Here is a 12,063-nt window from a genome sequence, read left to right on the forward strand (position 1 = left end):
TGAACTGAATAATCCACTCTACAGGCAGGGGGGGGGGCGCATAGACCCACCTTTGAGCACCCCGGCCTACGTACCTACCTATGCAGGTATGATCATTAACATCGAATGAAAAGGTGAACAACGAACATGACAGTTGTAAGGGTTATTGGCCAATTTATTTTATTTGTTTTCTTCTTCAACTCTTGCCGAAACCGCCTAACAATAAACTCGTCAGAGGCTTGGTAATATTACAGCGTAGCCAATCCTATCGATCCCATGCAAAGCTACAATTTAATTCGTTTCTCATACAATCTCGTCCCTGGTATCTTATGACCTTAGAAAGTCATCTCAAAATGTCCATCCCTGGAAGTTGTCCACAAAAGTGAGAGCGGACAGAAGGTAGCGGTCGTGAACATCACCCCAGGTTCTGGATGCTTCCTTCAAAGCACGGATAGCTGTCACAAGTCAGATGAAGAACTCAAATTGGAACAATAAACTTACCTTTGACGTAGTGAGCATCAGTGGCCCAGTCAGAGTTCAAAGCCTTGTCCTCGACATACTTCCAGCCTCGCTGTTTGAGATCGCTATCAACATTGTCCGGATCAGGAAGAGGTCGACCCTTCACGATAAAGATACCCAGGACGAGCAGCCACCATTCTCGGACGAGAGTAATATGGTACTTCTCAGGGATGAAAGGCAGCAGAATTCGAACGGCATGGCTAGTTGTTAGCAGGTGCACAAGTAGGAAGTTGAATGCATGTGTGCCTGGCTTGACTGTCGCAACGAGTAGAGCAGCCGCAGCTTCTTGTGACAACTCGAACTGCTTCAAAGGATCATTGATCTCCCAGGCGTTCCAGTATTCCAGGATGATATCCTCATGCTTGTTGAAGAGTTCTTCCATGTCATCCAATTCAGGGCTGATGGAATCGAACCGGCTATCCTTGGACAGTTTGGTGAGAAGCTCCAGTGGAGATGCCGAGGTGAAAGGCGCTTGTCTGGTGTATGCCTGGTTGTCGAGGTACTTGTGGAAGAAGTTGTATTGGACGCAGGAAAGTCCCAAAGCTTCCATGGCAAGTTCCTTACAGTCCATCTCGAAAGCATACCCCAGGTGAATAAGAGGGTGTCCGACTGTCAGAGTTAGCAATTGAGCACGCTTTCATATAGAAGTATACATACGACCACCGATCAGGCCGTGAAACAAGGGTTCATCGCCGGTGAATAGATAGTGTTCCATCTCTTGACGCCAATCGTATTTGAATCGCATAACAAACTTGTCTTCGAAAAAGTCCACAAAAGCACGCTGATATCTCTTGTCGCCTCTGAGCTGCTGCCAGTCATCTTCACCAACTTCAGCAGGCGAAGGTACCCATGCATCCAGTTCTTTGATTTCCTTGTCATAGATATCATTCATCTGAGAAACACTTGCTCCTAATAGGTATGCCGAACTGAGAATATGAGCGTTGTGGTTATCGTATTGAAGGTTGTGATAGACGATGGAGTAATTGGCATGGTTCGCCTTGATTAAATGCTTGAGACATCTTGCCCGCTTGTCCGGGTCTGTCTCAATGTGATGAATCTCAACTGAAGGTACGTTGATCGCCTGACGACTGGAATAGAGTCCCAATAGTCTGTTAACTACAGGGACTTGAGAGAGAATGCCCGCCATTTTGATACTGGGATGGTACGAGATTGATAATGTTAATGGGGAGAGAATAGAGAATGGGCAATGACGTTCAAACATCAGATCAAATTGTACCTTCTGTTGGGGCTTCCAGCGGACACTAACAAATGAAATAGCGGGGCTTCTTTTTCCTTTGGGGGACTCGACAGTTGCACCTTCCCCAATGACAAGACGCGTGCACGGGCCATTCAATTATCAATCTCAAGTTGAGCCGCGTCTTCTCATTAAACTCAACCACTTCACTTCACTTTATTCATACGGGTTACTTCACGAATATGGGCTCTCAACACCCGGCAACGATATATGCAGAGTTGCTCTCAAACATCAGGCAAATATCTGTTGTTGCATCCCTATCATCACCAGCAGATCCTTCCACAAAAGCCGATATCTCAAATGGGGGTCGTCAACTCAACGTGACGCATCAAGGTCATACAGAGAGTATCACCTTGCCAGCGCAAACTTCTGTCGCAGGAGATCTGCCGGTGGCCCAGACTGGGCGACCAAGTCTATCATGGAGACTGCCGGTCTCACCAGCAGAAGCGAAACCTGCCCATTTCTCCCTAGAGAACCAGGCGTTACCGTGGACATCTGTTGACATGAAGATGGGGTCGCCGGTAGGCTGCCGAAACTGCGGAAGCGAATTTGTTGCCGAGGACACCATCAAAACATGGAAGGATCTGCCAAGTGATAACTGGGCCGAAATGATGGAATTTTGGCATTGTCATAAACCTCATGATCATGATCATCAAGACTCTGAGTCCCTAGCCACCAAAGGCTACGGTGCCAATCATGCTATATCAGCCCAACAGGGCGTCGGCTTTGTCGACTTGACTTCATTTCTCTTTACAGAATCTGACTGCCGAGGCTTAAAAGTAAGTATTCATCCAACCGCGACTGATTTTGTTCTTGACTGCGCTCGGCCATACCTCGTTCCATACCGTACCTCCGCATGGGGAGAAAGAAGATGTCCTTGTCGGTATAAACCTTTCAGTGATTAGGCCATCGATACAACTCCCCAAGATTAATGCTTCGGTCGTTCCCACCCCAATGGGCAGCTAGCCTTTTGGAAACCTTCCTCCTGGAATGGGGTCCTGGGTGATGCTGAAGACGCAGCCTCCTTCTTTCATCTAACCTCTCACAGGCATGGGAGTTTGGAGATTATCGAGAGGCAAATTCTTCAACCAGTAGCGTGAATTTATTTTGTTTGTCGACCGTCTACTTACACACTGTAGTATTCCTCCACAACCATGGAAGCTGGATTCGATATGTCCTCGTTGGCACTTGAAGACGATGAAAATAACAAGTTCCTACACGTATTCTGTCGAAAGTGCGCAACAGAAGTAGGCTTGTACAACATTGCGGCATTGTCTGTCACTCTGTTTAAATGGCAAATTACTTGCCAAACTGATACTCCAGACCCGAGCCCAAGCAGTCCAGAGTGCCTTGCAGCGACTCTCATGGCTACAATCTCGAGGTCAGGATCATCCAAGTCCATCATCACGCCACATGTTCTTGGATCTGTAAAGTCGGACTCATCTGTTACACAACAGAACCTCCACCTTTGGGTGTTAAATCCCAACGTGGTATACGCAGCGTCTTCTACCACAGGCTCCAAGACGGCAATGAAGATACTCTACAAGCATATCGAGTCTTCAGAGGGCGATAAGCTGATTACGTCCATGACTTCAGACGTCCAAGAGATCACTCTACCTGAAGCAGCCATCAAAGCTGCAGAGGAGTGCTTGTTGACGAGCAGTCAGTTACTGCCAGCTCAAGAAAGGACCTTTAAGGAGTGGAATGTTGGATTGCTTGGAAGATGGGAGCCTTCTTCCTGAGATAGCAGACAGCACACTTAATAGACAACGGATTTAACAAACATCACATAACAGACAAGATACATAAATCGAGCCAAGCAACTCAGTTAAGAGTTATATCAATTCAATATCGAATAAACGCCCTCATGCCGTTCCACATCCCCTTGTATTATGTGAACAGAGCTTGCTATACGCCTTGTATGCAAAAAGTAAAACCAATTAAACATTTTTTTTCGTCCGGCCAAATTATTGACATCGTTTCTATCAACCATGTCTAAAACAAAAGAGTTATGATGATGACCCGGTTCCGTCCCGACTACATATCTGTGTAGATTTTTGTTTTTCTTTCTCATGCTAAAAGTCGTTATAAAAGATAAAAAGTCCGCCAGGATCTCCTTTCCAGAATTATGTGGTGTTGCGTATATGACGAGGTTGAAGTAAGAAGGAAGAAAATAAAAAGCAAAGGAAATGAAGCAGATATCCTGCCATGCAATCCAACATGGATGTAGCTCATCATGAAATTTTGGCTGAGGGGCTGTTCCCCAATTCAGGTCGTTAGGTTGACACAAGTCAACAGCAATAAGACATACGCGCATACACGCAGAGAGCAAGAAATCCAACACCTGATACTGCAAAACTTGTACAAGGTGGAGCTCCGGTACTTTTCTGACAACTTCGGAAAGAGAAGATCTGGCAAGTGATAGCAAGGGTTTAGAAGAATCGACTCTTCTTCTTCTCCTTCTTCTGATCTTGCTTGAGAATATCATCAAAGGTCGCGCCAGTGGGTTCAGGAGGCGGTGACTCGGTTTGAGGATAGGGGTGATGGCCGCCACCAAGAGCAGCCAGGTTGCCCATGGATGAGTTTCGGGAGCCCATCATAAGACTGGGAGGACGTCCTCCGAGAGAACTGCTACGCTCTCCGAAGGGGCTTGGGGGCTGAAGGGGGACGGGCTCCAGACCCAAGGCGATACTTGATCGCCAAGCTTGGTTGGCTCGGTTTCCACCAGGAGAGTGTGTTCGAGGTCGAAGCGAGCCTGAAGGGCTGCCAATGGGAGAAGGAGGAGTGTTAAGACCATTGCCAAATGAGGGTGGAGGAGTAGGAACAAAGTCTTCGTTATCCAAGAACATGGATCGAGGAGGCTGCAGAGGTGACATCTGAGGTTGTTCGAGCTCATGTGAGGCTGAGTTACCGCCCTCCCACTGAGTAGCGGCAAGCCAGCAGTGACTTCGGTGGTAGGTAGCTTCGACACTGAAGAGAACGGCATCCTGAGAAAGCTCAACCAAGCCACCGCCGCCAGCAACTTCGTACCACATCTTCTTGACTTGCTGATCCGGGACCCAAGGGGGGTTGCCCATGGGAGGCTCGCAAAGGAAGTACTCAACACCCTCGGTGAACTGCATGCCAGGAGCATCAACAACCAGGACAGGAAGCGATTGAATCACCACATAGAGGAACAGCCAATAACCGATACGCTGGTCAGCAAAGTCCTGGGGAGTCTTGCCTCTGGCCTCGCGAAGCTCGAACTCCTTGAACTTGTCCAGGAAGGGAACCTTGGCAGAGTTGGTGTCGTAGTTGTAGGCCTTGTTAAGCATGAGCATTAGCTCGTGCTCCTTGATGTTCTTGTCGAACTTGGCCTGCTTCTTGGGCGAGAGCGTATCGTAAGTCTCCAGAATCGATGTCGCTGTAGGTAATTGAGGGCAATCGTAAGGAATAGGAGGAAGAACGGGAGGCTTGGATCGATCAAACTCAGACATGATGTTTCGGAGAGCAGACATGATCATCTTGTCGGGGTCGTTGGAGAGTTCAGGAACCTCATCCATGATTCTCGAGGTTCGGTTGTTGCGATCAACAAGGAGATCGTAAAGAGCACACATGTCAGAGTACAACACCTTGAGAACAAGTCTGTTGAGACCGCTCTCGGAGAAAGGGTTCTTCTTGCTGCTAGCCTTAGGAGGCCAGTTACCGAACGCAGTCTTGTAATAGCTCAGAGCAAAGCTTCGCATCTTGGTGAATGACTGTCTCCAGATCTTGAATCGCACACTTCTAAGCTCAGTCATGGAAGTAGAGTTGGCAATACCCGAGAAAAGAGCAGGGAAGTCAAATTGCTCCAGATGCATGTTAGCATTGTGCTGTCGGTTGAGCAAATCGAGATGAGCACGTTCCAAGCTGACGCGAGTCTTTGGTGAGATTTGCTCGTAAAGAGGGAGCTTGAGCTCCATGATGGCTGTGTACTTGCCAGCAGCATGGGCAAAAGCTTCGTTGTAGAGGTCGGCCGATCGCATGCGCTCACCTAGAATCACTGCTTCAAGTGTCTTCTCTCGGCTGTGTCGGCAATCCGCAAGGGCGTGCTGGTCCATGTAGAAACCAAAACTGAGGTCAACTGCGTCTCCGAATGTAGTTCCATCGTAGCTAGTGAAGCCATACTCCTCCAAGAGGGCAGCAATGTCGAGGAACGCATGGAAGTTGGAAGGTCGGGCCTTGGTCGCGACAAGAGGTTGGCCAGTCAAGAAAGCGAACACGTTGCGAATGGCAATGAGACGATCCATATCGGGAGCCATCTCTTGTCCGGGGGCTCCGGTAGGCAGGTATAGGTGGAGGCAATCGTCCGATACATCGTCCATGACGGGCGGAGAGTTTGGTGGTGAGATGTATCGGGAGGCATCTTCGGCTGTCAAACTGAGGCGACCGCTGAAGCTCGTGTTCCTGTTTCGTGTGGGTGTCTCGCGTTCGCTCTGGATAAGTTCGTTGAAGAGCCAAGATGAGCTGATAGTGAACTCCTGGACCTTAAATGACGGCCCGCGACCGCTGCCCTTGGGGTACAAGTAAACAAGCACGGCTCCGCTTTCGTTCCAAAGTTCCGGAACCTAATTGAACGCAAATATTAACTCTGGAAATAAGCTTTAACGGGGAAGTAACGTCACTTACCTTTTCTCCGTTCTTGAGAAACGAGGCATTGTACTCGGCTTGTGTATCGTCGGACAAAACCCAAGCAGTCGAGGTGTTTGCGTTGGAAACATCCATCGAGTTGGAACGGGATCTTCCACCAGGCAACCAACTTCTTCGAAGGCGTCCCCGGGTCGGGCTCTGGCTGGCTTCACCTTTAGAGCCGGGTCTGATGGCGAGAGGGGTAGAAACGATGCGGCTCTTGGTGTTGCTGTTGCGGTTGTTGGGAGACTGAACTGATGATGCGCGGCGTCCGCGGTCAGGAGCTGGAGAAGTTTGTCGAGTCTTGAGAGCCTGGATCTCGCCGCCGCCAAATGAGTTGCTCGGCGCATGGTTTAAAGAACCGCTTCTCGTTCGAGCAGCGGGGTTCTCTTTCCGCAGCTTTCCGCCTCCATTGTGCAAGTTGTCTGAAGCTGAGGTAGGAATTGGAGGAGGGGGCATGTTGGGCTCTTGAGGACTCATGGCCGCTCGTTGGACCTCTGGAGATGGAGGAATGGGAGCCATGATCTGGGGGTTGGGGCTCAGCTGATCGTCGAGACTGTCGCTGCCGCGTGTGGGAATCGAGTCTGGACTAGGCGGGAAACCAGCCTGGCCAGGTTGCCTCTGGCCGTGATGCTGGTATGGCACGGCGTCGTGATATTCGTTCTGCATCCGGATGGTGGGTTCGATGATACTGTGGGTAGTGGACGAAGCGCTGTCATCAACGGTCGTAGGAGGGGTTCCAGCGGTATTAGTAGTGGTCGAGGTGTCGGTGGGAGAAGATGACTTGGTGGGTGCAGGAGAGTCGGCGGCTGTGGCAGCGGGAGCGGAGGGGGCCGCAGGTGCTGGTGGTGTTGGCACAGCTTTTGGAGTTGGGGACTCTTCAGATTCTGAGGGCACAACGAGTGAGGGTAGGAAGGACGAAAGGCGATTGCCCCAGAATCTCGACATGCGATTTGTACTTTTTGAAGGAGCCAGGTTTGTGGTTGAGTGCGATTTTGGCAGAGAAACCTTGGGAGCCGAGTCGTTGCGTTTACGAAGAGTCTTTTGCTCGGCGGAACGAGGACGGTCGTTTTGTGGTACAGGCTCTTCTGGCTCACTGGGACCGAGGTGAGGCAGGTTGGTGGTGGACTTTGACGAACCAAAGTTGGTACCTCGAATTTGGTTGATGTCTGCAGTGTTTGACTTTCTCACACTCTTGCGAAAAGAAAGAGAAGAGGAATCAGGGTCCGTGTTTGAGCGCAGCATTGAAGGCATTAAAGAAGCCCTGAAGGACTTGTTCGACGTCATGATGGGCAACAGTCCTGGTTGTGCCTGTCGTTAACCTGACGGGATGGGATCGTCTCCAAAAACGCCAGCGTTACATGCAGCAAGTACAGCAAGTGAGCTAAGAATGGCAGCAAAAAGAGGGTGCGTGTGGCAAGCAAGGCAGGGCAACGCAGCAAGGCAGAGCAATGCGGAGGGGTCAGATAGCGAGCGGACCAGTCAGTAACTTGGCTACTGAACAGAAAAGGAAAGCAAGGCAAAGTAGTGTAGTGCAGAACAAAGCAGTACTGCAAAATAAGGCGAGGCAAATGAATGTCCTAACTTCCTTAATGCAAGCAAGCAACAAAGCTTCAAAGCTTTTTTTTTGTCTCTTGGGTGTAAGGTGAGAATGGAAGCAAGAAACCTGCAAGAAGTGTTGTAAAAGGGGACCAGCGGGTCGGCAATTCTTTATGTCAAAGCAGGACAAGACAAGGAACCGTGGGCAAAGACAAAAAAAGAGTGGAAGGAAAGAAGGGACCAGATCAGGATCAATCGGCAACAGCGTGAGTTCCGTCTACTAAGAAGAAGAAGAAAAAGTCAGGCAAAGCCCTTTTTTCCACTAAAAAAGTACAGTAAGTCAAGCACAGTAGAGTAGTTGGACAGTGACAGTATTTTAGTCTACAGTAGCGTAGCGTCCTGCGTACCTCTCTAGTCTAACTTCTCTACATGTGGCTGCGTGTCAGATCTAGGACGGGTCTTCCCTGCACCGGGACAAGGCCCCCAGCAGAACCGAGAGATGGAGACTGCCTCTCTCGCATCTACAGAAGAAAAAAAAAAAAGAGACGCCCCTCCCATAATTGCCCGCCCCATAGTAAAAGAAAACGACCTGGGAAATCTGAGTCTTGGGTGGCTGTTCCAGGGGAGTACTCTCCAGGTACCTGAACAATATGCTCCTTCAATTAGTGAGAGCGAGAGTGAAAGTGGTCTCTGATTCTGTCTCTCTCCCGTATGAACGGGCTCATTTCTGGATCAACGGGGTCGGGTTTTCGGGGCCTCGGAGCACCCATGAGGATGGATGGAGAGTGAGTGGATACGCAATGACGTTGGCTGCTGAGTGTTTTAGATGGAACGGCCGACCTAAGGAGAGGTACCGTACTGTACTGCACCTAAGAAAAAGGCACCTAGCACCTACCTATGGGAGAGCCAGCCACTTTTTACTGCCGCATTTTTTCTCCTGAATTGTACCTAGGTATTCAGTGTGCCCTGGATTGAATTGGATTGACAGACGGTTGAGACATTGAACGGATATACCGTGTCTAAAACAGTGTCCATTCAATAGACGTCCCGGGCTATTATTCACCTCACCCTCTTACCATGGATGTCTTGTATCCCCCCAGCCAGGTTCATGCTCGTGCTCATCCTCATCAGCCGCCGGCGCCTCGTCACTCTGTGTCGCGTCGTAGGTAACACTTATTATTATTAACCAACGTACTCCGTAGGCTGTACGGATACTCCAGCTTATTAGCCATGCCTGTCTGCCTAGGACCTGTACGCGCTATAATGATTACGGATCCGTGGCATCGGAAACGAGGCATCCAATCCCATCATATCCGTCATCTCGCAGTTAGCGGGTCGGTCTAAGCGGCTCTTTCATCCTTCTCTTCTCTGCGGAATGAGTTGAGACTGATGACAAAGTGGAGAATCCTTTGAAAAGGCCAAGACTGAGACCGAAAGGAGACAATATCAATTGAGGGAGACCTCATCTCACGAAGGCGGATAATCAATCTATGGTTCGGATCCTAGTCTGTTTGAGAGAGAGGTTCGGCTGTGTGAAGTACAGTAAACAGAACAGAACATAACAGAACAGTGAGAGAGTTTCTAGAACGAACGTCAGAAAAAACTGCTTAGCTGAGTTAGCCGCCTGTCTTACTCCAGGGGCTAGGCCATCCCTATGATGCCACTTATTGCCCAGCTGGGCTGTCTGACTGACTCTGCTGAGCTGTCTGAGAATTGTGAATCAATAATGCTACGGCATGTCATGTACAGCCCCTTTGGCGTTGGACCCTGTCGCTCCTAAACATGTTGTTGCTAGGGGTTCCTCGTATTCAAAATGTTTGATCTGCCACTATGCACATATTTGGTCTCGAATCTCGAATTTACCCTCCTCAATTCTGACAACCAGCATAAAACACACCTGAAATCTGATCAATAGTCGCGGCACGAACCAGTAATATATACGGCAGTCTAGTCTAGACCATTACCGCACTGTACTGTATCACCCGTCGTCAAGCATTTTCTGTAAGAAATAGCATTGAATATCTACATTGGCCAATGCTCTCGACCTGGGGTGGCTTTGGCCAACCGTCCTCAGGGTTGCTTCCTCTGATGAGTTGTCGTTCAGTTCAGTTGCAAGGGGGGCGGCCAAAGGTAGACAAGGAAACTCGGTATTGGCGTTTGGTAAAAGACCGAGAATATCCATTAGCAATAAGCTGCCGCTATGGCGAACCAACCCCAAGATCCAATATCCGATTCCGGTAGGCAGTGCGGGATTGAAGCTTCAGCTCCGAGCAGAGCTCCAACTGCTACCTCATAATGGTAAGCTTCTCTGGACCCTGAGTTAGGTACCTGAAGATACTTGACAGTGACATCAATTCGGGTTGACAGTATCATTGCACGGTAGCAGCGCTGAAGGATTGGAATTAATATCGACACCACTAACCACCTTCTTGGCTTTGAAAGCTTCCAGGGATTAGAGCAGGATCAGCGAGAGCCAACCGTCAACCCCACGCTCCCTGTATTTCCACAGTGCTTGGCCGTTTCGAAGTTTCAGCTACTTTGATCTAAGGGGGTTGACAAATGTGCAGTCACTAAGTTATGGATGTTCAAATTGAGGTACAGTACAATAGTGATGGGGAACACTAGACTGCAGTTCAGACAAACAAGAAAGCGCTTAAAATCAATGGATGTCAGATTCTGTCCAATCTGAGGTTAAATGTCTGTCGTCTTCTCCTCAAAATGTGATCAACATGGGGTTGGATTTTGGAACTTCCGAATCGCTGCCACATCCCGTACCTGATTATGTATCCGTACTGCACTGTATTTTGTTTCCTTTTGGTGGCTGCCGTCAAAAAAATAACGCCTAAAAGCGGTTGCAATTATCATCGATACAGTCAGTTTGTCGGGTCGTCGAATCATGACAAGTCCCTCTCCCTCTTTCGGCTGCGGCACATCAACTGCATCATCGTCTTCATCCGTCATGATCCTTATTGGAGTCACCCATCACAGTCAGAAACAGAGCCTACGCGGCAATAATTATCCGCCCTGCCTCAAAAGTCCTACCTCTGTACCTACCTATATGGCCCCCCTTTTTTTGCACTCTGTTTGACTATTTTATTCCCCCTCTTCCTTTTCATGCTCGTCCGTTTCGTGTCGTGTCGTCTCGTGGCTGATGGTCGCCTCGTAAGATCGATCTGCAACGAAACATGAAGCCCTGGTTGGTCGTTTCCGTCTCGCGTCACGAATGGATCGTCTTAGTAGGCTGGGCTGCTATTGTTGTACTGTACTGTACATTAATAGTAGGTTACAGCAGGAATTCCATTCCCCTCCCATACATCCAGGGGGGGAAATGTTTCTCTTTCTCGTATTGCAGACCGACTCAAGAACACATGATATAGATTGACAGTCTTTTTGTTGGCAGATAGTCCATCTTTAAACGTTAGTGAGTCTTGGAAGTTCGTACCCGACTCGTACTCTGTACTCCATAGTCTATTTCCGACTCCGGCTCTACTCGGCCGACTTTTCCTGTGCTTGTTACACGAATCTCTAGAACGGAACGGAACAGGCGAGTGCAAAAAACTGTCCGTAAAACAGGGGGCTGACGGCCCTGCATGTTGCAGTTGCAGACTGCAGTAGCATCCAACAACCGCCCATGATCGTCGGTTTCCTTACTCCAGAAAGAGAGTGAACGTTCAGGGATTCGACCAACAGAAAGTCAACTGTCGACAGTACAAGTTACCTGTCATTGAGCTGGGCTTTTGAGGTGCGGTGCCACACCGGGAACCGAGCTTTGAATATTAACGCCGCAGTAATAAATTAATATCAGAGATGTGAATATCTATTTCTTGTGTATTCACAGAACGACATGTTCATTTTGAGTGATTTCAACCCCCAAACTGCCCAACTTCACACTAAACCACCAAGGTATCCAAGATTTGCGTCATACTTTGAATCCCCTGGCCTGGCCCAGAAGTTAGCTCATCGTTCGCTTGGAGAGGGGACTTGGCAGTAGCCGAAATTGGCCCTGCACATCGGAAAGAAAAAAAGGGAGAGACAGAACAGAAAGAGTAACAATAACAACAACAAGAAAATAGCGTGAGGAGTTATCAAAGTGTCGACATTTCAATGGCTCATGCATGCTCTTG

General features: G+C 48.9%; 3 protein-coding genes across 3 annotated transcripts; 1 reads left to right on the top strand and 2 right to left on the bottom strand.

Annotated features, from left to right (window-relative positions):
- Window positions 1–327: 327 nt before the first annotated feature.
- Window positions 328–1,645, bottom strand: FIESC28_10943 (uncharacterized protein; the record flags this gene model as incomplete). The annotated part of the gene is made up of 3 exons (XM_031165073.1): window positions 328–434; window positions 481–1,107; window positions 1,156–1,645. The coding sequence occupies 3 exons, from the start codon at window positions 1,643–1,645 to the stop codon at window positions 328–330; spliced, it is 1,224 nt and encodes a 407-aa protein (XP_031010856.1).
- Window positions 1,646–1,935: 290 nt separating this feature from the next.
- On the top strand, window positions 1,936–3,495 carry FIESC28_10944 (uncharacterized protein; the record flags this gene model as incomplete). Its single annotated transcript, XM_031165074.1, has 2 exons — window positions 1,936–2,532; window positions 2,893–3,495. 2 exons carry the CDS (start codon window positions 1,936–1,938, stop codon window positions 3,493–3,495), a joined length of 1,200 nt encoding a protein of 399 aa, XP_031010857.1.
- Window positions 3,496–4,185: 690 nt separating this feature from the next.
- On the bottom strand, window positions 4,186–7,687 carry FIESC28_10945 (uncharacterized protein; the record flags this gene model as incomplete). Its single annotated transcript, XM_031165075.1, has 2 exons — window positions 4,186–6,339; window positions 6,401–7,687. The coding sequence occupies 2 exons, from the start codon at window positions 7,685–7,687 to the stop codon at window positions 4,186–4,188; spliced, it is 3,441 nt and encodes a 1,146-aa protein (XP_031010858.1).
- Window positions 7,688–12,063: the final 4,376 nt, after the last annotated feature.

This window comes from Fusarium coffeatum (genome assembly GCF_003316985.1).
Source record: "Fusarium coffeatum strain FIESC_28 chromosome Unknown BRIP53273_contig_346, whole genome shotgun sequence".
Lineage (NCBI taxonomy): Eukaryota > Fungi > Ascomycota > Sordariomycetes > Hypocreales > Nectriaceae > Fusarium > Fusarium coffeatum.